This window comes from Canis lupus, chromosome 17 (genome assembly GCF_048164855.1).
Source record: "Canis lupus baileyi chromosome 17, mCanLup2.hap1, whole genome shotgun sequence".
In the NCBI taxonomy this organism is placed as follows: domain Eukaryota; kingdom Metazoa; phylum Chordata; class Mammalia; order Carnivora; family Canidae; genus Canis; species Canis lupus.
Window position 1 is genome coordinate 59,243,020 of NC_132854.1, and position 26,218 is coordinate 59,269,237.

Below are 26,218 nucleotides of genomic sequence, written 5' to 3' on the forward strand. Positions count from 1 at the left end.
GGTTCATGCCTTCACAGAACATGCACTATAGGTTCACTTCATGGGTACAAAAGAACCTGCAAAACTTCCTGAAACTGGATTCCCAGGAGTATCTAGGATAATAATGCAAATCTTTAGCACAATTATCCAAAGTAGCATATGCTGGGACGCCTGGGGGGCTCAGCAGTTGAGCGTCTGCCTTCAGCCCAGGACGTGACCCCGGGGTCCTGGGATCGAGTCCCACATCAGGCTCCCTGCATGGAGCCTGCTTCGCCCTCTGCCTGTGTCTCTGCCCCTCTCTCTCTCTGTGTGTTTCTCATGAGCAAATAAATAAAATCTTAAAAAAAAAAAAAGCATGTGCTTACAGTTAAAATAAACCAGGAATCCACGCTGCACAAAGGAGGGAATTCTAACTTTAACAATCATCCTTCAGGCACTTCTCAAGTATCCCAAGCTCCCTTGCAATGTAGCTGCCTTTTATTTAAAAACGGACCGGGTTCCACCAACCAAAGGCAGACTAGCCAACTGTGGATTCAAGGTGTAAGATCTGGGTGCTACGCCTAGTTCCAGCACATCTCACCCATGAAACCTTGCTCTCCCTCAGCTGCTCTGGTTTCCTCACCCATAACCTGCCCTACATAATAAAATCACTGTTAACACCACTGAGGGATTTTAAACAGGAGAACAATACGATCTGTGTTTTAGAAATCACAGGAGTAGGGGAGTGGGGGGGTGGGCTGGGTGGTGTTGGCGGTTGGCGCCCCCGTCTTGGTTTCAGCTTAGGTTGTGATCTCGGGGTCGTGAGATTGACCCCCGCACTGGGCTCCTTGCTCAGCACGGAGTCTGCTTGAGATTCTCTCTCCTGCTCCCTCTGCCCCTCCTGCTCATGCTCTCTCTTTCTAAAATAAATAAATAAATCTTAAAAAAAAAAAAGTCACAGGGGGCAGGGAGGTAAAACTTAACAGGTAGACAAATTAAAAAGCTATAGAATAAAAGAGATCATGGCAATAACCCAGGCAGATAACCCAAGGTCTGACCTAAGGTTACAGAGATGAAGAGAAATAAAATGAGACAAAAGATTAGAAGGTAGAGTCAGAGGAGCAACCTTTAAGATAAGCATGGAACTTGGGGGTGAGTAAGTGGCACAGCACCTACTGCAATGTTGGCAAAGTTATTTTCTATGACATCATTACATTTACCAAAAAGCAAAATAGACTTTAACGGATGGGATAGTTTAAAAGAATTAAAGTACAGAACTTGGTCAACGCATCTGATTTATAGTCTTAGCCATAAGAGCAGGAGACTCAACTCCTTAAGGCTGAAGTCTACTAGCATCAAAAGAGCAGTTGTGATCACATAGGTTATCTTAGAAAAAGAGTGTGTTCCCACGTGATTTTAGTTGTGCGCACAGGGCTACTAAGTTTCCACTATACCAAATATAAATATGGTCATTATTTTATTTTTTAAAAGGCACTTTCACAGTAGTCAAAAGTGCTAACAACCCAAATACCCTTCAACAGATAAATGGATAAATATGGCATATACGCACAATGGAATATTATTCAGCCTTGAAAAGGGGGGAAATTCTGACACCTGCTCCAACGTGGATGAACCCTGACAACATTATGCTCAGTGAAACAAGGCAGTCAGTCCTACAGGATAAGCACTGCACGATTCCACTCATAGGAGGTACCTAGAGTAGTCAAACTCAAGAAGACAGAATGGTGGTCACCAGGGGCTGGGAGGAGGATGGAGAGTTATTGTTTAGTAAATATAGATTCAGCTTTGCAAGATAAGAAGACTTCTGGCAGATGGATGGTGATGATGGCTGGGTAATAATGTAAATATACTTTAACGTCACTCAACTGACATTCAATAAATCACATGGGTATAAAAATATGTAAGTTTATTTTAAACATATAAAATTTGCGATCCTAACCATTTTAAGCGGTTAGAGACCACGGCAATGGTCCAGGCATATGATAAAATGGTTACAGGAAGTGGTTCTCACACATCCTGAGGTCTGGCTTCAACAATTCTTAAAAATGACTAGGATGGCAATTTTGTATTATGTGTATCTTACCACAGTTTGAAAATAAAGAATAAAAGCGGGGCACTTACCTCTCCATCAGCTGCCAGAGCCATTGAATGATGTGAGCCACAAGCTACTTCAACCACTTGCTTGATCAAGAGATTGGTACAGACTTGGATGGGAGCAATGCCTTGGTTGGTGGTCCCATTCCCAAGCTGGCTATATCCATTGTGCCCCCAGGCATAAACGACTCCATCTATATAAGACGGCCACACACAAAGAATCAACTCCAAGAAGGAATGGTAACTCCTATACTTTCTTTCCTGGACTTCGCACATCTTACTCTCCAACCTTATCTTCTAGGTTAATGACAAGTCCTTTCTTGAATGATTTTACATCTGTCTACCTTGTTTTCTCATCTGTACCTCACCTCTTTTCCTTACCCTTCATCAATGGTTACTTTGTAGGGAAGAGGAGGCAACGTAAAAGAAATTAAGATTGGAGAATCTTTTGGTAATCAAAAATTTAAATGTGACAAATAAAACTATACAAGAATTAGAAGGAAAAAAACTAGTGCATGCCTCTGTAACCTGGGAATAGGGAAGACTTTCCTATGACTCAACATCCAGAAGCAATAAAAGGAGTGATAAATCTATTCACATTTTTCTTAAGACTTTACACGGAAAAAAAAAAAAAACCCATGGGCAAAGAAAAAATTAAATATTAGAAAAAATACTAATAATTTCTATTACTAAGAGATAATACCTCTAATGTAAAAAGAGCTTCTACAAATACACAAGACAAAGACCAAGAACCTTTCAGAAATATGAACTGATGGTTCACAGGGAAAGAAATGTAAATGACTCTTAACCATATGAAGAGATGCTCACCCTCTTAAGAAGAAAAATGCAAATTCAGAAGATGGGACTCCTACTCAGCAAGGCTACCACCTAGCCACTACCGGTGCCAGAAGCCCCCCCATGTCAGAAACAAAGACCAGTAAAGAGTCCCTGATACAGCATCACCCTTTTAAAGAGACCAACTAGGTATCTGGTAGTAAGTGGACTCTAACGGACCCTTTCCATCCTGGAAGGAGCTGCCACGCATACTAACAGAAATCAACATATAATCGGGGTACATGTCTCCTGCCCACAAGGACTCAGCACAACTCTATGGGGACTTACAGAGTATTTAATCCACAGAGTATCTGATCCCACAAAACATCTCATCAGACCAAGGCACCCACTTTTAGCAAAAGAGGTACAGTAGTGTTCACATGGCCATGGGGCTCCTGGTCCTACCTCATGTACTGCAGCATGCACAAGATGCCAGCTGGACACAGCGATGACAAGCTGGCTGAAGGCACAGCTGAGGCATCAGCCTGGAGATGAGACCATGTGAAGATGGGATGCTAAGCCCCAAGGTACAGATTCGAAATCAGTGACCACTGTATGGTGCTGTTTCCCTAAGAGGTACAATACATGGGTCCAGGAACCAAACTGAATTATGTGAGTGACCCTACTGAGTAACCATCACCCCCAGGGACCAACTTGGGGAATCTGTGCATCCTGTCCCTGAAATGACAGGTTCTGTAGGTTCAGAAGTCCTGGTTCCCTAAGCAGAAACACTTCCACAAAGGGATACGGAAAGAATTCCACTGAACTTGAAGTGACGGCTGCCACAGGCACTCTGTGTTCCTCTAGGCAAAGGACCAACGGGAAAAAAAAAGAAGTCACCCCCACTCCCGGCAGGGGCAACTGACCCAGTCAGCAGGAAGAGGAAGGACAGCTACTACGTAATGGGAACAAGAGAGGAATGTGCTTGGCAAGGACGTGAAATTTGGTACTTTCGGTGCACACTTGCCCAACACTGGTGGTAAACTGAAACATACAGTAGCCACAGCCAGAGTACAGCATGGTTAGGGGCTCGTATACCTCACGGATGAGCATCTGGGTCACACAGGTCAGCCCCCTGGGCCAGACGCTAGCCAAACGTAAAGGGACTCTAGAAGGAGTGCTAGAGGATGGAGGCAATGAGTATCAGTTGTGGCCATGAGACTGGCTGCAGCAGAGAGGCCATAATTCATCCCACCAACAGTCTTCTTGTTTTTCCTAGGAAAAGAGGCCCTCTAGAATCTGGAGGAGCTATTCCCAAAACTCATCAGAAGACATGGATCTGAGCAGTACATGGGACAGAATGGATGAAAGCTGTGCTGTGTCACTCAGATGCCCCTCAGGATTAAGGACCTCATTCTTGGGCAGCCCGGGTGGCTCAGCGGTTGAGTGTCTGCCTTCAGCTCAGGGCGAGATCCTGGAGTCCCAGGATCAGGTCCCACATCGGGCTCCCTGCATGGAGCCTGCTTCTCCCTCTGCCTATGTCTCTGCCTCTATCTCTCTCTCCATGTCTCTCATGAATAAATAAAATCTTAAAAAAAAAAAAAAAAAAAAAAAAAGGACCCTATTCTCCGGATGCTAGGCTGCTACCAGCTGCCTGTTCTCAGCCATTGGTCCTCTCCAGATTTGCCCTTGGCAATCACCTTCTTGCTTATACATTATTTTACTATTTTAAAATAGTATATATACTTATCTCTTCCCTTTATACGTGATGAAGCATAGGAAAAGTGACCTTCATGAGATGGTCTCCATTCCCCAGAAAGCTTTCAAAGCAGCCCCATCCAACGGGGTACCAGCATCTATTTCCCCAGCCCTGCTCTTGCCACACGGTCTCTGACAGACTAAAGGGCAAGCTTCAGAGTCACGTGAGGGTCTGGCAAAATCACCAAAGGATGGAACAGTGCAACCATACGGGGCTAGAAGGGAATGTGGGGGTGGGAAGGGCACGGGACAGGGAGAGCACAGAGGGGGAAAGAAGCATCCCATGAAGTTCTGACCTTCAAGGACACTTGGCCTTCAGAGACCGGATGCTGAGTCGGAGAAGTGGTCAGAAACAAGTAACTTTATAAGTAACCTAATTTAATGTTGATTCAGAAGACAAAAAAGAATTCTATAAGCCCTAAGTCTACATGGAAAATGATAATACTAAATGAATATTGATCTTCAGAGTAGTCACCAGATGGGACTAATTTTTTTTTTAAAGAAAGGCGAACTGCCACATGTAATGCTTTATTTGGACGTGTCTAAGGTCTTGGAAGCTTGACTACCCTATGTTCTCCTACAAATGGACTTTGAGAGCTTGTCTGGAGGTTCTAGCAGGGGAGCGCACCTACTCGTACACCCCTGACAATTTGGAGAGGGTGGGGAAGGTCATTCTCTCTGAGCACGCAGCATCCGGAGGGATGCACATGGAGCGGTGAGGGAGGAAGGGGACACCCACCACCCAGTCAGAGTAGCTGTATCAACCCTAGCGATCAACAGGGTGACAGATGTGGCAACCAGATCACTCTCACATCCTAGATTCCAATTTAATAATGCAGCACTGATCAAAACATTCCTAAAATGCACACAGGTTAGTAAAGCATGAAGAATTGAACACATTTTTAATCTCTATTCTTTCCCCAAAAACCTACTGAAATACAGTGAAGGGAACAATTTTCTTCAAAAAAGGCACAAACACTCAAGGACAAAAAGGACAATAAAGAAGAAAATAACAATAGCAGGGATGTGAACAAAATTTTGGAAGATGGAAGGCAGACAGATGTGGTAAGTTAACACGGCCAACCAGAGAAGGGACTATCCACGTCTGCAAAAGGAGAAGCCAATTACAACCCTGGAATCTCAGGGAGGCCCAGGGATCGGAGGGCCCGGCCACCACAGGAGATGTAAAGGCTGGTGTATCTAAAAACAGGAGCAGTTAAACCCCAAATCCTCATCCTCTTCCTGTGGGGTCAGGCAACTACCCCTTCCCAATGCTGGAATAAGACAAAAGACCTACAGCATTTAATTGCTGTGAATTTCTTATTGTGAAACAATTTCTCACTTTGTCCAAACTTCCTTCCCTCCCTTCTCCTATATAACACGACAAAGAAAATGAGTTAGGAAAATAATCTAGAGAGGCCCTAAAGGCCTCCATTATCCATGGAATACGACAATATTCTAGAAATGAAGAAATTTCCAGACTGAAGAGTCAACAGAATGATGAATACATAAAAATTATCCATACCAGAGTACATACTCATGATTTTTTCAGAAAATGGGGAACAAAGAAAAGATCCTTAAAGCTTCCAAAGAGGAAAAAAACAGTCATATGCAAAAATAACAGAAATCGCAATGGCATGAGAATCTCAATAGTAACCCTGAAACTTGAGAGGTGCGATGACTTTAAAGTTCTGAGGAAATAGGATTTTCAATCAGGAATTTGATTAAGTCCAGATGAACCACTGAACAACTGTATGTGTAAAATGAAGACATTTTAAGAGAATGTCTCAAAGATTTCTCTCACACTCCTTTCCTTGGGAAGCTACTAGAGAATGTGTTTTCACCTAAATAAGGGTATAATCCAAGGAGGAAGACACAGGGCACAATAGGGGATCCAGGGGCACCAGGGTTAAGCATCTGCCTTCAGCTATGGTCATTATCCCGAGGTCCTGGGATGGAGCCTTGCATCTTCGGGCTCCCTGCTCAGTGGGGAGTCTGTCCCTTTCCTCCTCATGCTCTCTCTCTCAAATAAATCTCTAAAAAAATAAAAAATAAAAATAGAGGATCCAGAAAGAACAAAGGTGAGGGGGTAAATGAAGTTCTGGGCTGAGAGCTGGATGGCGGGCCGACAGTGACCAGTACCAGTTAGAACGTGGGGACAGAGGGCTCCAGAGACAACTAGGTGATCTCAGATGTGCTGAGACACAATATTGCTCTATGGACAAGTGTTGGCATAACGACAGACCTATAGAAAAATAAGTGAATGAACCCCAGGAAAACAAACAGTTGTACAGAAAGGTGATGGCTCAGCTATAAATCACACAGAGTCCTAATGATGTAAATACTAAATATCGATTTAACCAAAAAGGTGATACTGCTATAGTGAAAGGATCGGGGGAGGAAAAGAAGTGGAAAAGAAAGCTAACTTTTTTTTTTTTTTTAATTTTTTTTTTTAATTTATGATAGTCACACACAGAGAGAGAGAGAGAGAGAGGGGCAGAGACATAGGCAGAGGGAGAAGCAGGCTCCATGCACCGGGAGCCCGACATGGGATTTGATCCCGGGTCTCCAGGATCGCGCCCTGGGCCAAAGGCAGGCGCTAAACCACTGCACCACCCAGGGATCCCAGAAAGCTAACTTCTATCTGCCATGATAAAAAGTGGAAAGATAAGATCTAAAATTGAAAATCCAGAAAAAGTAGTGTTAAGCATGTTAATTTAAAAATATGAGATTAAACATGAGAAGAAACATCTGAAGGAGTTAGAAGTGGTTCCCTTCTGAAGGGCAGTTTCTAAGACTGAGGAGGGGTGAGGCAGAGGTTCTTCTGTTTTTTACTAAAAGCCATATACTACTGATGGCTTAGTGTTTTAAATGGTTTCATTTGTTTTAAAACTATTTGTTGGGATGCCTGGGTGGCTCAGGGGTTGAGCGTCTGCCTTCGGCTCAGGGTGTGATCCTGGGATCCAGGATCGAGTCCCACATCGGGCTCCCTGCATGGAGCCTGCTTCTCCTTCTGCCTGTGTCTCTGACTCTCGTTCTCTCTCTGTGTCTCTCATGAATAAATAAATAAAATCTTAAAAAAAAAAAAAAACTATTTGTTATATATATAAAATATGCACAAATACTTGTGCCATGCGTAGATCTCATACATAACATGTTTAAAGTATATTGTATAAAATGTATAATAATCAAAATTGGATTAAAGAAAACTATCCCCACAAGAAAATAAGTTATTATTATTTTTTATTTTATGTTTATTTGTGTTTAGATCTTAATTTTAACACTCAAGATAGTTAAGACTACATGATCTGGACTCTGGAAATAACTCCAAGAGTTATAATTTTCTAAGATCACCACGTTGAAGAAAATCAAGAATTTAAATATGTATGTTTTAGGGGTACCTAAATGGCTCAGTCCATTAAATGTCCGACTACTGATTCCAGCTCAGGTCATGACCTCAGGGTTATGAGATCAAGCCCCACACTGGGCTCTGCATTCAGCAGAGAATCTGCTTGAGATATTCTCTCTCCCTCTCCCTCTGCCCCTCCCTCAACTTGCACATGAGAGTACACATGCATTCTCTCTCTCTCAAATAATCTTTATTTTTAAAATAAATAAATAAATAAATGTATATGTTTTAGTGTGTTTACTCTAAAAAACCACCCCAGTGTTTTATAATCAGAAAGCAATGACCAGTTAAAACTGGTGTTTGTTAGGGAAAAAAATCAAATCATTAGGTCACAAGACATGACAAGCAGAACCAGTCAGCAAAGTAGTAACTGCTTGAAAGAGCCAGTGTGATGCCAGAAAGCATGGTTACACAACATGGAAGTGAGATCATCACCTCATTATGCTCAACACCAGTTATATTCTCACTAGACATTCATGCTCAGATCTGGATCTCACAGCTTGAGAAAGAGGCAGACAGCTTGGAATAGATTCAGATTTGAGTTAAAGGCAATTAAAAAGCTCAATACTAAGACCTCTGGCAATATCCAAGGAAGCTGTGATTACTCAGTCTGGAGGGAGAGAAGCAAACAGAAAGTTTCCCCCAAGAAAATCAGAGGGTCTCTGCTAGAGAGAGCGAGAGTTAACATGCTTAAAATATAAAGGGAAGAATTCAGGTTATTCAGAGTCCTGGTTGCCCACAGTGCAGATAAATTACCAGAGAAGAAAGTTATATTCTCCTTGTTCAGTGATCTTAGGGTGGCAGAGATTAAGAGGAGAAGAATCTATCCCACATTCTTTCCAGATGGCACACACATGAATGCCAGGGACTAAACCAAGATTTCTTAGATTCAAGATTCAGGAACTACACAATGAAAGGAAAACCAGCATTATGTGTGTTTATAAAAATGTGCCAAGTAAAATCTGAAAGTTGCCTTGCTACCAGAAATCTATGGAAAAATTAGGCTGAAGGACTATTTCATTTGCTGTATCTAATCTTTAACAACTTTGCATTAGCATTCTAATGTTTGCTTAATTTGCGAGCAATGTTATGGCTGTTCCAGAATTAGCCTGAAGTGCTTAACTTTTAGTTTGGTATAGTTCCCAGAAATTAAGAAATAAACCATTCAAAATTATTTCATAAGGCCCCACCTCCCCTCAGCTCAGAATTAATGCTCGATTTCCCACAAACTGAAAAGCTGGCTTTGTTCCCTCTTTACCTTCGGTGCTGAGAAGGACATGTGGTCCACTCCCATAACTAAGGCTTTTAATCTTCTTTCCACATAAGGCTTCTAGCTTTTTGGGTACAAGTGTACTCTGATTATCTCCAGTTCCTAGACAGTTACTGTAGTTCAGTCCGAATACAAAGACCTAGAAAACAAATAGTTTTGTCTCAGTCAGCTGGCCTGAAGTTACACCAAGGCCCCTTCTCCACTCTGAAAATAAGACACACTAAGTTCAGTGTGACAGCTCAGTAGGTAGGAAGAAACTGATCTGATTAAGAAAAATTAAGAAAAAAACCTCTGCTGCCATAACTTAAGTTTTAGAATATCTAACCATACTATGATATTCAAAGAGTAGTAGAGGGTTAAGGGGTAGTAAAACTGAAGAAACTGAGAGAGAGATTATATTAGACACAGTCTTCTTGAATTTCAGGTTCTTTTATCCCCAACCTTTTCAAAGGATAAGGAGGTAGGCCTTGTTGGATACACTTGGGATAGTGGTAGGAGAAAAGATTGGAAGGAAAGTAAGGGCCAAGGGGATAAAGTGCCAAAAAACATACAAGGGAAAGTGGAATGAATGTGTCTATGGATCTTCCACTGCAATATTTCAAAACAGAGCTTGATATGAATAAATTTGCATTCTGGGATGATCGGCTGGCCACAATCTTTTCTCAGTCTTCAAACTTCACACTCAAATTCCACTCCGCATTTTGAGAGATTCTTACCTCATCATTGTCAGTAACGTACAAGGCTTCATTGGCTGAGGTGCCAAAGACACATGCTTTCCGAATAGATGCAATTTCTTGAGGTGAGAGCAGAGTGAAGATTGGCCACTTTCCTACATCCACCATGACTCTGGATTCAAGTAATTCTTATAAATAAGCCGACATCTCTGCCATAACAGAAAAGATCCCAAGAAAAAGAATGAAATAACCACTAAACTAAAAAAAAAAAAAAAAAAAAAAAAAAAACGGCACTGTGAATAAAAGGAAACAAAACCTAATTCCAAAAGAAACTACCTACCTTTGGTTAAATGGATCACTCACTTTCCCCAGCAACCTGTCCAATCCTTCCTCCACCATCAAACTTGGGCCTTTCTCTGCAATGAGAGGAACAACTTGCTAGAACCAGCTGTTTGTCTTGCCTACTTGCAAGTCAGTACTTATCTGTTACATCCATACTCATGCAACCAGACAGCAGATGAGGAAAAGGCATGCTAACCGGATGAAACCACGGTCTCTCGTCATTTTTTCCTTAGGTTACTGAGATAAAGTTAAAGGTTACAATACTAGTTTGTCTAAGACACTGAATTCTTGCTTAGGAGAGGGAGGGAGGGAGAAAGGGTGTGTGTGTGTACATGAATGTTATGTTATAAAAATCAGAATCATTACCTCTACCTCCCCGCTGTCCCACTACCACCCTGCAGGATACACCCAAAGATCCCCATCCCTTGTAGAAAACCACTGCCATACCAAGCGGCTGTTTAATGATGGGAATGCGACATCCCTCATGGGAGTCTAGAGTGGCAAGAATATTAAGAAGGACTAGCCTAAGATATACTGAATGAAACCATAAAAGAAAGGATTTATTCTGGTCCTGATTTCTATGACCATATTTTCTACATATATACAGATCAAATTTCATTTCACATTGAAAAAAGTTATCATACAAACAAGGGAAGACAATTCACCCTCATCTCAGTGTTCAAGGTCATAACTATAGCTTCCATGCAAGGGGCAATTAGCTTAAATAGTATCCTATAAAAAGCAGACATAGGTATAAATTTCCATAAAAGTCTAAACTTGACCTGTTTAAGGAATTTTATACAAAGAGCCCTGGTCATGCCTCCAATTCTTCTAGGGTTAAAAAGCATTTCTAGAAATTCCAGGGAGCTACACAGGCACAAAACCCTACCACGCCAAGTGAGTTTCCATTCTGGCTCTTACCTCTGGAAATTGAAATAGAACCAGTTTATAAATACAACCAGGATTTCCTAATGAGGTACAGAACTCCTGAAGTTCCTTCCTACTTCTCTCCTCAGACCTCTAAAAATAGCCAAGAGAGCCAGGCTCAAGACCAAGGCCTTCTGGGGTCCAGGACCTCTGAGAACACCTTGGGGCTTAGGTGTACTTAGCCAAGGCCTCAGTTTTCACCATCCAGGGAGACTTTTCCCATCAGCACTAACTTGGATGACAGGGAGGATGACTGCTATGCCTCAAGAATCACATCACATATTCAATAAGCATTAAACACAATCAGGACGAGCTACTCCCCATCACTCCACAGCAGACTCCTGAAACAACATTTGAATGCTCTGAGAGGTATAGACAGGTGCGTGCTGGTGAGGACACACAAAGGATTTGGGGAAAGGTAAATAATACATTAAACATGTTCGAAGATGTTGTACACGTACAACTAGTACAAAGGGGTAAAGGAAAGTAAGTCTCCCTACCATCCCTCCCCAACCCTCTCCTCAAAGGCAACCACTGTGGACAGTTGTTGCTAATTCCTTCCAGAGGCAGTGTATACTTACAAAAGCACTGGGTATATGTGTGTGTAGAAGCCTTCTTCCCCTTAGTCGACAGCACATCTTGGAAAGCATTATAGATTAGTACATGTAGACGGACTTCATTTCTTTTCACTGGCACTTATTTTTTTTAAAGATTTTATTTATTTATTCATGAGACACAGAGAGAGGAAGAGACACAGGCAGAGGGAGAAGCAGGCTCCATGCAGGGAGCCCGACGTGGGACTTGATCCCGGGTCTCCAGGATCACGCCCTGGGCCGAAGGCAGGTGCTAAACCGCTGAGCCACCCAGGCTGCCCTCACTGGTACTTTTAAATAGCATTCCACCCATCAAGTTAACAACTTATCTGCTTCTACTGAGAGACTGTTTAAGTCACTGCTAGTCTTTTCCTAACACAAACAAGCCTGCAATTATTGTCTACATATATTATTGCATATGCACGTCTTTTCTGATATATACATTTATAAGATAAATTCCTAAAAATGAAGCTGCTGGGTTAAAGTCTAATTGCTATTTTATCTTTTTTTTTAAGATTATTTATTTGAGAGAGCAAGCACACAGGAGGGGAGGGAGTCTTAAGGCACCACCCGGGCACCCCAAATTGCTATTTTACCTTTAACAGTTACCTCAAATTGTTCTCTACCGAAATAGTGCCAGTATATAAAATAACCACCAATGTATGGCAGCACCTGATTAGCCACATCCTTACTACACAGCGTATTATCATCGTATCTTGGTTTTCTTTCAACTTGAATTTCTCTTATGATGAGTGAGGCTGGGCATCATTTAAAAAAATAATCGCAATAATAGCAACAATAATAACTGATAATTCTCGAGCAGTATGTGTGCCAAGTACTGTTCTTGATATTTTATATCTATTAATTCATGTAATCCTCAACTTACAGACAAGGAAATAGGACACAAAGATATTTTAAGAATTTGCTCAAATCATAAAGTGGCTGACTCAGGGCCTGAAGCCGCACAGAACCTGGAATCTGCATATGCACTCCTCACCTCTTGGCCTCATGCGTCATCCTTTTATAAAGTCCCTTTTTTCCTACTGGACTATTGTTCTTTTCTTTGCTCTTGATTTTTGTGTTCTTTATATGGTATGATTGCCTTAAATGCTCTTAGAAATAACAAAAAAGATGCCTCCTACCCTGCACCCAAATGGCCTGCCTTGTGTCTCTTACAAAATAGGGAAGAAGTCACAAGAAAGGAATAGTATAAATGAATACAAGCATAATGAATTCCAAATAAAAAAACAATCCTTTATTTTCCTAGGTTATGAATCACATCAAAGTTAGTCCTCAAAACTTAATATTGTATGTAATATGGAATTTTAAATAAACAGGGAAAAGGGGAGGGATTTAAGTTAGCCAAAGAAAATATGATTCGTCACATTTAAAATTACAACACAAAGGGGGGCGTCTGGGTGGCTCAGTAGGTTAGGCGTCTGCCTTCAGCTCAGATCATGATCTCAGGGTCCTGGAGAGCCCCCCATCGGGCTCCCAGCCCAGCAAGGAGCCTGCTTCCCTCTGCCCCCCACCTCCACCTCCCTGCCCCCACTCTCTATCGTGCTGACCCTCAAATAAATAAATCAAGTATTTTTAAAAAATTACAACACAGAGGGATACTAACATTCAAACGTACACAATTTCCTGACAACAGCACAATTATTCTGAAGTCATGAATCAGTCACACAGGCAACTATGCCCCCAAGGGTTTGGCAAGCTACTGGAAAACCAGACTTCCATAATGATGGCTTATTATGCGAACTGAGTTTACCCATCGCTGAATTACTTGCAGCTTTATTTTACAAGATGTCTGTCCAAAGTCTTGTAAATTAAAAGTCAGCATAAAACCAGGTCATGTATCTTACAGGTCCATACCCCTCATGGGATCAGAAGCATTACCAACAGTCTGCATGGTGGGAAAGAGAGTCCTGAGGCGCAGGCTGGCTTTTAACTAATCAGGGTGACATGCCACCTACCTTTACGAGCCTGGGTTTCTCAAAAATCCGTCCTATAAAACTCTGTAACGTTGTGGTCAAGCTGGGATGAACAAGCCACAGGGGATTTCAGATGGTGTGAGAACGAGGGCAGTACTGCTGCCCAGGCAAGTCATTACCCCAACAATCCCATGAGGTGGGTAAAGACCAGGAAGGAAGACACTGACAGTGATCATGAACTGCTGCGGCCCCACAGGAGGCAGCCTCACACACATTATTTTATCTTCTCCATACTCCTGTGAGGAAGAAGGGCCATAATCCATTCTTCGTAGATGAGGAATGAGGTTCAGAGGTAAAGCGACTTCCCAAGGTCACAGAGCAGTGAAAAGCACAGTCCGAACTCAACCCCAAGCCCTCTGAGTCTTCTTACATCAGAGAACATCAGCCCTGGCCCCTGAGAGGTTAAACTTCTCGAATATTACTTCCTTCTGACTTTATTTTGCCTAATACTGTATACCAGCATCTGTCTTTAAAATGCTTCAAATATAAAAAGTACTTCTCCCTACCCCCCCAAAAAATGTGTTCCCTCATTTGCTTCCATCTAAATTTGGCTGGTTAAACCCTGTGAATGTCACTCATTCCTTCCTCCTTCCAAAAACCACTAAGTAGCAGGCTCCGGAGACCAAATGCACCTTTGTCCTCAGGGACTCCCAAGAGTGTATGAGCACAAGGTGCCTCCTTGGCTGCAGGCTGCTAAAGCACAAAGGATGCCTTGGTTAGACTCGCCCAAGCTGAGCAGCTGAGGACACGAACAGGGTATCCTCAGACCTCGGACAAGGTTCTCCGAGAGGTTCTGTGTAGGTAATTAAAACTCAGGATGTGGGATCCCTGGCTGGCGCAGCAGTTTGGCGCCTGCCTTTGGCCCAGGGCATGATCCTGGAGACCCGGGATCGAGTCCCACGTCGGGCTCCCGGTGCACGGAGCCTGCTTCTCCCTCTGCCTATGTCTCTGCCTCTCTCTCTCTCTCTGTGACTATCATAAATAAATAAAAATTAAAAAAAAAAAAAAAACCTCAGGATGTGCTATGTGCTGTACAGATCAGATCAGTCCTGAACTCCGGCATGTGGCATACCTTGTCCTAAGGCAGCATAATGTAAATGCAAATACCATCAACATTTTCCAATTAACTCAAAATGATCACCATCATCATTACAATTAGATTACTGTGGTGAGATGTTTAATTTCTCCACTTACCTGGGGGCAGCAACACCTTTGCTAATATTTTTTTATTAAAGATTTTATTTATTGATTGATGAGAGAGAGAGAGAATGGGAGGAGAGGAGAACGGGGAGTTACTGTTTAATGGGCACAGAGCGTCAGTTTGGGAAGACTAGAACGTTCTATGGAGACAGGCAGTGGTAACCGCTGCACAATAATATGAATGTTTTTGATGTCAGTAAACTGTATACTTAGAAATGGTTAAAATAATTAATTTTATGTTATGTATATTCTACCGTAATTTTTGAAAATCAAATTATGGGGGCACCTGAGTGGCTCAGTTGGTTAAGGGACCAACTCTTGGTTTTGACTGTGCTCTGTGGGGAGTCCACCTGAGATTCTCTTCCTTTCCCTGTGCTCCTTCCCCACACACGTGCATACATTCTTCTCTTGCTCTCAAATGATCTTTTTAAAAAATTAAAAATAAAATGATGATCCCATGGATTTACATCAACCTGTATTAATAAGTTCAAAGCTATACGTTTTTATTTATTTTTATTTTTTAAAAAGATTTTATTTATTTATTCATGAGAGACACAGAGAGAGAGAGAGAGAGAGGCAGAGACAAAGGCAAAGGGAGAAACAGGCTCCATGCAAGGAGCCCAATGTGGGACTTGATCCTGGGGCTCCAGGATCTTGCCCTGGGCCTAAGGCAGGGGCTAAACCGCTGAGCCACCGAGGGATCCCCAAAGCTATATGTTTTTAAATTAAATATAGAAGTGTTCCAGTCCTAAAAAATATTTTTGAAAAAGTAAAATCAAAATTAATTCTGTCTTGGGAAGGTAAGTTTAGATTAGAGAAATCTTAAATGGAACACTTCTAAAAGACATACAGCCTTCTTAGAACTTTCCAGCATATATAGCAATTCAAACTAAACCAACTACTTGTTATGATGACCAGTCCTCCTAGAGATTATTATAAAAATGAGTTCTAATCAGCATGTCAGTTATATTAAATAATCACCTCTGAGGGCAGCCCGGGTGGCTCAGCGGTTTAGCACAGCCTTCAGCCCAGGGTGTGATCCTGGAGACCCAGGATCGAGTCCCACATCAGGCTCTCCCCATGGAGCCTGCTTCTCCCTCTGCCTGTGTCTCTGCCTCTCTCTCTCTCTCTCTTTCATGAATAAATAAAATCTTAAAAAAAAAATACAGTTAAAAAAATCATCTCTGAAGTACTTCAATAAGATAATCTTTTTTCGGGGATCCCTGGGTGGCTCAGGGGTTTGGCGTCTGCCTTTGGCCCAGGGTGCAATCCTGGAGTCCCGGGATCGAGTCCCACGTTGGGCTCCCGGCATGGGCCTGCTTCTCCCTCCTCCTGTGTCTCTGCCTCTCTCTCTCTCTCTCTCTCTATGTCTATTATAAATAAATAAATCTTTAAAAAAAAAAAGATAATCTTTTTTCTTTTGCAACATTTTTTTTTTTGCTTATTACTTAGGAAGTACTTCCTTATACAAAGCATTAATATGTTCAGCCTCAATTGTGCATTAATAAGTGAATCAATGATTTCTTGCTTTTCTGCCATATGGAAATAAAGCAAGAATAGTGCAGAAATAAGAAAGCAAAGGATGGAAGCATTTTAACACCTCAAAGGATAATAGGTCAACTCATGTGGATCTCCATATTTTCTCTGGCGCTTGAAAATATACCCTATATTCCCAAAGACTTCTTTTGTGTCCATTGGTAACAGATCAAAATCCCATTCCCTAGATGGCTTTTCCCAGTGAACCAGCACTGCCCCTCAGAAAGCTCGTGGCATGGAGAAGAAAAGGTTATTTTATTTTACACTCTAAAAGCAAATTTAGTCAAGAGGACAAACACAGACCTTCCAATTTTAGAAATCTACATTTAGAATGGAAGACTAAAGGAGTAATGTAGCAACCGATCTTTGGATCCCTCTAGGAGCAATTTATTTTCCCTTCCCCAGGGCACCAAGTAACTGTTAAAGGAAGGTTTGCTTTACTGATCTGGCAGAAAATGTATTTGAATACATTTACATGGATTTTAAAAAAACAACAGGAAATGGAGAAACTAGTAAAGGAAAACTTTGTTTTTGATAAAATAATGCTCTCAATATTAAACAACGCTGGAAATTAGAATTGTAACGTACTAGCAAGTGGCTTCCACACGGGTATCACCCTCACTTTAACCTGCATGTATTTGGCACAAAGGAGACGGATGCAACGGACGGGAGAGTCCACATCAGAACGTGTCTCCTGCTGACCTAAAACAGTTTGCTAAGGAAGAGGTCAGAATACCGTGAACAGCCACGCAGGCTGGTTAGCTGGCACCAAGATTCTGACTCTTCTAGTGGCGTCATTCTTGGGGCAGGAGGAAGTGTGTACCCTTCCTTATCTCGGAAGCTGATATTCTCACAGTAAACATAAAGGACTCTGAATGCTCAGTCCCCTTAGAGGTGGCCTGTATGATCTTCAGCACACCAGATATGGCCTGCTACAGACTATTTCAAATAGCTACGTCAAATATGAAAAACGACGTTGTAATTGCAAAAAAACTTTATTTAAATTAAAGCACTTACACGTACACTGAAAATCTCTAATAGAGGTTTTTTCTTCTGTTTTCAGAAACTGGATGGGTAATGATTTATTATCAGCTTAAGTTGCTAAGCTGCCTTACAACAGGAATTTATTTATAGTTAATGAGCTATTGATAAAGTCTAAGATGCCTCACCAAAAAAAGCACTACTGTAGGATATTGTGAACAAAATAATAGCATATATTAATTCTTCCTCTGACAATGACCCCACACACCAAGAATGTTGGGGGAAATCATAAAGAGCAATACGTTCATGGTCTCTGGTTTTTTTTTTTTTTTGTTTTTTTTTTTGGTCTCTGGCTCTGAAGAGATTATGGTCTTCTTAAGATTTTATTTATTTATTCACGAGAGACACAGAAAGGGAGGCAGAGACAAAAGCAGAGGGAGAAGCAGGCTCCATCCAGGGAGCCCGATGCGGGACTCGATCCCAGGATCACGCCCTGAGCCGAAGGCGGCGCTAAACCACTTAGCCACCCGGGGACCTGCGAGATTATGGTCTAAAAGAAAGATCCTAGGAAGTGGAAACCTGGAACACAAATACAAGTAGAATAACCAGACAACAGAATACCACATACAAATATATGGTCTATGTGATACATATGAATGTATAAATGGAAAAAAATTATGTGCACAACAGTTACAACCAAATGAAAATGATATATCCTGGAAAACTGCTACACGAAATTCCAGAAATCAAATTCTTAGTATCCTAGCAGATGATAAAAATGTAAGCATTTCCTCAGTGAAGATCACCCAGTTTCCTGCAGGAATGAGGGTTTTTCATAGCTTTCTTCCTTTTTTCACCAACGGAAGTTCCTGTCTGAGCACAAAAGATGTAAGTGTGTAGCCATCTTTCTCTATTTTTGAGTATTGCATTTTAATTCTAGTAAGACTTTCAAAGAGATGAGTTGTAGGGTTTTAGGCTAACTTCTGGGGTGCAACTCCACAGCTTGTCATGTCACACGTCTACGCCACAGCAAAATAAATTCAGGAAACCTCTCAAGTTACAGAAGAGCCAAATGTTACTCTCATCAATTTCTGCCGTACTCCTTCTAATGGTCTTTTTGAGACTGAACAGATGCTACACCTCTGACTTAGACGCCAAATGTATTTCCAAGGGCCAGACGGGCCTCTAAGACTCAGCCTCAGATTTTTATAAATAAAAATACACTTTAAGACTGCTGCAGCCATACTGTGGTGTGAGTACTGCAAAGAAGCAAAGTTTCAGAGATACTGATGCTTTTACCGCCCCAGCTACTAGAACAGCTGTCATTCACTTCTCTTTTCTGCAAGCTTACCTGACTACAAGAAAGAAAGGGAATGTCCTGAATGCTTGACAAATTCCATAAAGACAAAGGGGCTCTGAGAATGTGGCATTCTCCAAAAGAGTTGATGCCATCCTTCAAAAACACAAAGATGAACAGGTGACAAGATAATCCTCCTACCTTTGTTTAAAAACAGACCGATGTTTTAGAATTTCCTAACATAGTGACTGCCCTCTTTGTCATCAGTTTTGCTCGAATTTGTTACTCACCGGAGAGGACATCTATCACTTCCCAACACAATTAGCAATTATGGTCTCTGGAAGCAATTCTCCATCCCCCCCTCCCCCCCAATCATCTGAAGGGCCACTTTCATTTCATTGCACAGAAGCTTTAGGCAATTCTAGGACAGAGTATCTGACAGCTCATTGTAAGTGAAGAAATAATTCAACTGAAGCCACGTGCTCAGGTTAGAAAAGCAAATAACCCAAGTGGCAATAGTATTAGCAGAACAACAACAACAACGTCTCCAGGGTTGTGAAGCTGACTATAATCTTATAGAAGTACTGTTTTTATGAGATACTTCTATTTTTAAAAGGCAAACAGAATGGAACTTTGATGATTTGAAGTAATTCCTATAGTTTTGTTCTTCATTGCGCCAAACATACAAGGCTTTGTAAAACAGATCACTTCAAAAATAGATGGGTCAAAAGGCTAAAGAAATGGAGAGAATACAGTAATGCTTGATTTTATTTTTCTAATGTGTTCAAGGCTGGAATAGAAGGACCCAAGTTCAAATCCATTTATGGTATCGTGAACCTTTCCTACATGAGCAGCTCTAATGTGATTTCATCTACCAGTGTCTGCTGGCCACATTAAAATATCAACCATACCCTCTGATGGCCCAAAGCCAAATTGAAATTCCAGCAGTGGACGAGCAGAGGCATGCTGTACTCATTCAAAAAATGCTTACCTGATGTCCCCTAGGTAAAAAAGCCCCAAAGCCACCACCACAACCCCCTCCCCTGCCCCAAGCAGAACTTACATGGGGTCAGGGGGGTCTAGGTGCATAAAGAGATGTTCACCAGAGCGAGCGGCCACCGCTCTGCTGGGGAGGCGGGAATGCCATGGAACACCAGAATCTCCCAGTGGCAACTACCTGTGAGAAGACAGGCACCGGGAACGGTGAATGTATATGCCAGGTGGAGGAACTGAAAGAAATGTAGCAGGGCTGTAGCCAGAAAGCTTCGCCTTTATCCTAAGAGCAACATTTAATCACTGAAAGATCTTAAGCAGGGAAGTGGCGTGATCAGATGTACGTCTGTTAAAGATTACTTGGGCTGAATGCAGAGACCAGATGGGGATGAAGAAAAAGAGACCAGATGGGGATGAAGAAAAAGAGCCCAAGGTGGCTGCGGTAAGGCCAGCAAGAAAGCAGCCCATACCAAGGAAATGGAAATGGAGAGGCCTGGACAGGAGACAGGGGACAGGAACCCCAAGAGGGTTCTTTAACTGACAGAATGGGGGAAAGGACCTGAATAAGAGGAAAGGAGAGCTAAGGATCATACCCAGCTGCTCAGCTTAAGTGACAGTGAACCACAGTGCCACTCGTTAGGACAGAGAACACAGCCAATTTCAGGGGGGAGATGAGGAAGTCTAACCTGGACATTTGAAGTTTGGCTGCCAGTGGGATATCAAAGTGGCTATGTCCAAAAGGTCCATTTATAAATCTAAAGATCAAGAAAGAGATCTGGATTGGAGATCTGGAAATTTGGCCTGAGATCACCCAGGGAAAAATGTATGGATTAAGGGGAGAAGGGGATCTTGGAAAGAACTCTAAAAGTCCAACAGCAGAGAGACAAAGGAATACCCCTGCAGAAGAGTCTGTGAAGGAATAGGCACAGTAGAAAGAAAACCAGGAGAACATAGCATCATAGAAGCCTAGGGACAGGGATATTACAAAGGAGGTAGTGCCAAGGCCTAATGCTGCTGAGACCAAACTAGAAGGACTGAGGTATGTCCACTGGATGGAACAAGAATCACTGGTGAGTTTTGGTGAAGTTATTTATAGGTGGACAAGGCCAGATTGCAGCAGGTTGAGGAACATGTGAAAGATGAAGAAAAGGAAACAATGAATATAAACAACCTGTTCACAAAGTTTGCCTGTAAAGGAAAAGTGAAATAGCTAGGCAGTAAATGAAAATGGGCTGGAATTGAAGGTCATATTTAGAGTGATCTGTTTTAAACATGTTAAAGTCTCAAAAAAAATTTTTTTAATGCTTTTGTCTTCAAGTAATCCCTACACCCAACATGGGGCTTGAACTCACATCCCCAAGATCAAGAGTCACATGCTTTACGGACTGAGCCAGCCAGGTGCCCCAAGAGACTGAAAAATGTTTAAATGTTAGTGGGAAGGAGCCAGTAGAGAGAAAGATAAGGACAGGACACAACCACTAAACAGGGTTACTAAGGAAGTAACAAGAAGTGGAATCTGAAGCAGAAGTGCAAGACGAGTTGTAACAAGGAGGCGCGTCTTTGTGAAAACCCAGGAGAATGAAAGGACAGATATGGACGGAAGTGAGTTTCAAGGATGGGGCATCAGAAGTTGGAAACGATTTCTCTTCTCTTTTTCTCCCTTTCCCTCTGCAGCTTTCATTTCTACCAGTAATTTATGAGGATTCCAACCTCCCCATATCCTCACCAACACTAATTAATGTCTTTTTTATTACAGCCATCCTAGTGGCTGTGAAGTATCTCATTGTGGGTTTGATTTGCATTTGACTTGCTTCTGAGGTCACCTATTTCTCCCTGCAAAAATGGAAAGCTTTCTGTTCAGAGGAAGAGGAAAAATAGCAATAGAAAATGGAGGCGGGGGAGAGGAAGGTATGGAAAAGGTCTGAGGTCTAAAAAGCAGCCACCAGAGAGAAAGGGAAAGAGCACTGAGCAGAGGAACCTCTAAAGGTGCTAAGACAGAGTCCAGTAGAAGATGGAAAGCTTCAGTCTGTAAAAGTACCCATCTGAGCTCCTGTGAGTTTTTTTTCACCAGTGAAGTAAAGTAGGTGGTTGGTTTGGTTTTTTTTTTTTTTTTTTTTCTTAAACTGATCTAACCAGACTTGGAATGGGAAGCTGGTCACTTAAACATAAGGAGACAAGTGCTCCTGAACAATACATCATCTCTTTGTTGAAAGTCCTGTATATACACATATGAAATGACAGTCTGCATAAGACCCACTCTCCCTGACCCCTGAGAACAAAGCAGATCTTACACTTGTACTCTAAGTATTTATGACTACGATCATGGTACTAAATTCATCAACTGGCAAACTGCAAGAAAACACCACACATCCATCACCTCGATAATGGGTAATTCCTTTAAAACATGTTAACTTAAGACTGGTAATAACCAATTACACAAAATGATTTTTGACTTAACCAGTTACCTTGCAGAGAACAAGATACAGTCACAGTATTTGGTGAAAACTAATTCAGGAAGTACATCCTTATGCAATGTGAAATAAAGATTTGATAATTTAGAGACTTATCACTAAGGCACACTACTGCATACGCTGCCCTCAATTCTGTGCTCAGGGATCACATCTTGGGACTGACTTATGTGTGAACCAGATTCACACCAAGGGTTTTATGACGCAAGGTGCTATGTTGTTTCAATCATCTTTTGCTGAATAACATACCATCCCAAAACTCCATGGCTTAAGACAAGAGCAATTTGCTATTTCTTTCAATTCTGTGGGGTTTTTTTAAAAAAATTTTATTTCTTTTTTTTTTTTTTAATTTTATTTCTTTATTCATGAGAGACAGACAGAGAGAGAGAGAGAATGAAAGGCAGAGACACAAGCAGAGGGAGAAGCAGGTTGGATGCACAGAGCCTGACGTGGGACTCGATCTGGGGACTCCAGGATCACACCCTGCACCAAAGGCGGCACTAAACCGCTGAGCCACCCAGGCTGCCCTCAATTCTGTTTTGAGTAACTCAGTTGAGGTTACTCATGAGGCCTCACTCACACATCTGGGCCACTGCAGGTGGCCTCTCCTTCTCCTAGATTCCATGGGAGTAGACACAGACCCCATATCTTAATGGGAGGTGCAGCAGTCAAGCATAGGGATGGGAGATACTGCTGGCAGTGATCATGGGTGACACTTTACCACAGCTGTCAACAATATTACTAGATGTTTCCACTCTACTCTTCGAGTTCATGACTGAAGCACTAGAAGGGGGATAGAAAACCTTTTCTTACGCGTTGAAAAGAACATCTCGGCAAACATACTCCTCTTTTGCCCCTGTCGAATGCTAATCTCAAGAAAGCCACAGAATCTTCTTTTCTAGGGTTGTGGGAAGGATAGGCGTCATCTTTCGAGAATAGCCTGAGTATAGTCTTAACCAAGTGAAATTCATGATCTCCTGAAAGGTCACACAATTTATGAGGTGTTCGTATGATCTCATTTGTTAAAATCTAACACTAAGAAAAAAAAAAAAAAAGAGGCATCCCCAGCTATTTCAACTCTTACTATTCAAACTCTTTACCTAAACTCACAATCAAATAGACCTGGCTAAATTAAATTCTTCAATATTCAAACCCTTGCTCTTGCCTGTCCTACACTCCGGTATGAACTAGATTTGGGTATCACAGTATCCCTCATAACCCAGAATCTCACTGTCTGACCACAGCAACCCAGTAAATTTGTATAGTAAAAAGGATGTGTGCCCCCAAAACATTAACTGTTGTTATCTTTAGATACTATAATTACAGGTGATGTACATTCTTCTTTATGCTTCTCTAGTTTCTAAATTTTGTTTCCTTGCAAAATCAAAAAATTAAAAAAAAAAGGAAATCTAGAACGTGGACTTAATGTACTTGGAATTTTAAAGAATTAAGTCCAAATTGTGGGTCAAATACATAACTGATTTAGATAGTCACTTAGCTGATCTCCTCCACGAAGTCTATGCTGGTTGAACTCAAGCAACATTCACCATATTCCTCCTGTGCATCCTTCAACATGTACACAATATGTAACATCTTTAGACTGTTTTTTTTTTTTAAACCACAGAATATCTTTAAAATGTGTCCTAATGCCCTAGTTGGACTCTAGTCTCCTTGAGCACCCAAATCTTGTCTATGATGCATGACGGTTTAATGCAGTACACACAGAAAAAAAAATGAATAATAAGAATGGTCTTTGATCTCCTTTCAGTTTCATCCTGGCCACACTGACTTTTAGATATAGGAGGACGCGGTCTCAGACTCCCTAGTTTGAGCTGCTGATTCTTAAGATAAAGCCAAGCTTTTGCTAAAACGTACAGGCACTCTTTATTTTCAAAAATTCAAAAGAATTCTTTTGAGCTGCAAACTTTGATAGCTTTTTTTATGGCTCTCTGCTTTCTAAAGTTCCCAGGATTTGATCATCTGAGTCGCGGACATAAAAATCAGTGCAGAGCAAATCTCTTCAATGATTAATATCCTTCCTCTTCTTCTAGAGGGAAGAAGAAATAGGACCTGTCTTAGAAGTACTTAATAAATAGACTGGTATTCGCACGATGGATTAAAAGATACCCAACCCACAGATTAACTGCTGTATTAATAGAACGGACATAGTTACCTACTCAACCCTGAAAGCGTTTCAAAGAGGTGAAATGCGGGACGGGAGGCGAGGGACGGGAAGGGGGGACGACGGGACGACCTCAAGGGTTGAGCACCTGCCTCTGACCCAGGGCGTGACATCGGGGTCTCGGGATAGAGTCCCGCATGGGGGAAGGGGGGCTCGAGGGTTGAGCACCCGCCTCTGACCCAGGGCGTGACCTCGGGTCCCCAAATCGAGTCCCGCATGGGGAGGGGCGGGACTCAAGGGTTGAGCACCTGCCTCTGACCCAGGGCGTGACCTCGGGGACTCAGGATAGAGTCCCGCATGGTGGGGGCTCGAGGGTTGAGCACCTGCCTCCGACCCAGGGCTTGACCTCGGGTCCCCAAATCGAGTCCTGCATGAGGAGGGGCGGGACTCAAGGGTTGAGCACCTGCCTCTGACCCAGGGCGTGACCTCGAGGTCCCGGGATCGAGTCCAGCATCGGGCTCCCTGCGTGGAGCCTGCTTCTCCCTCTGCCTGTGTCTCATGAATCAATAAACCAATCTTAAAAAAAGAAAACCACACACACACACACAAAACAAAGGTGAAACGCACCCAGTGCTCACTCCAAATGGACACTTTCTTAAGTCCCGGGCACACTGTAAAGTGCCCTGGGGTCGGCTCCCCCTGCGTTCCCTCCAGCACGCTGTGCCCTGGGGGCCTGATGTCACCGCCCCACGAAGCACGGCAGCCTCGGAAAACTCCGTTTTTGCCTCCAAGAGCTAGAATCCCGCCCCCTTCCCGCCTCCGCGCGCCAAATAATAATAATAATAATAATAATAATAATAATAATAATAATAATAATAATAATAAAATACAAAATAAAAGACGGGCCAACGTCCAATAAGCCAGAACCTGCTTCTAGGCACCAGTGTGCTGCCGCTCGGGCGCTCGGCAGTGCCCAGCTTCTGCAGAGACGACCCCGGGGCGGGTCAGAGGCCGCCGCGTCCCGGGGGCCGTCGAGGGCACCCGGAGGGGAGCCGGGGGCGGGGCGCCGGCCGCAGGCCCAGGGCTCCTCGGTGCGCCCCCCGGGCGCCGCACTGCCGGGGGGGGGGGGTCTCCTCGGGGCCCGCAGCGCCCGCAGCCGCGTCCAGACGGAGCCGGGGAAACTTTGCCCGCGCTGCCCCCGCCCTCGTCCCCGGCTCCCGCGGCTCCCGCGGCGGCGCAGACTCCTCCCGCCGGGCCGCGGAGGGAGCCGGGGGCCGAGCCCGCAGCCCCACGGAGCGGGGGAGGACGCGCACGAGGAAGGGCGGCCCCCGCGAGCTCGCCCCCCACCCCCGACTACCTGGACGCCAGCCGCCGCGTCGCGCCGTCCGCACTGGCCCGGCCCCGGGAGTCGCCCGCCTGCAGCCGCCCGGCGCTCGGGAGGCGCGGAGGGGGCGGGGCCGCGGTCACGTGGCCGGGCCGCCTCACGTGACGCCGACGCCGCGCGGGGGGCGGGGCTCGCTGGGGCCGCGGGGGGGGCGGGCGCACGAGGCGGGGGCGGGGCCCCGCGGGGGAGAGTGGCGGTGAGCTCGGTGGCGGTCGGCGCGCTCCCGCGCGGGCTTGGCGCTCGGCGGCCCGGGGCGCCCTCGGGGCACTCACTGCGCACGCGCTGCCCCCGGAGGCGCCCTGGCGGGGGGTGGGGGCCTCACCGCGACGGACCCTCCCCTTCTTCCTGCAGGTGAGTGACCTGAGGCCGCAGGAGCTCTGGAGACCGCGACCGTCTCTACAAAGGATCGCAGGGCGCCCTGGG

General features: G+C 43.5%; 1 protein-coding gene across 2 annotated transcripts in view; it reads right to left on the reverse strand.

Annotated features, from left to right (window-relative positions):
* RCBTB1 (RCC1 and BTB domain containing protein 1) overlaps positions 1 to 25,885 on the reverse strand; it is a 48,085-nt gene extending 22,200 nt beyond the window's left edge. Inside the window, exons 1-6 of one of the 2 annotated variants that reach the window (XM_072783187.1) lie at positions 25,769 to 25,829; positions 19,892 to 20,005; positions 10,299 to 10,374; positions 10,001 to 10,167; positions 9,273 to 9,423; positions 2,101 to 2,267 (exon numbers count right to left, since the gene is read on the reverse strand). In XM_072783187.1, coding sequence (XP_072639288.1) covers positions 2,101 to 2,267; positions 9,273 to 9,423; positions 10,001 to 10,126 — 444 coding nt within the window. In that variant the 5' untranslated portion in view covers positions 10,127 to 10,167; positions 10,299 to 10,374; positions 19,892 to 20,005; positions 25,769 to 25,829. Of the gene's footprint in view, positions 1 to 2,100; positions 2,268 to 9,272; positions 9,424 to 10,000; positions 10,168 to 10,298; positions 10,375 to 19,891; positions 20,006 to 25,768 lie in introns of both variants that reach the window. The other variant, XM_072783186.1, reaches the window with a different exon arrangement.
* Positions 25,886 to 26,218: the final 333 nt, after the last annotated feature.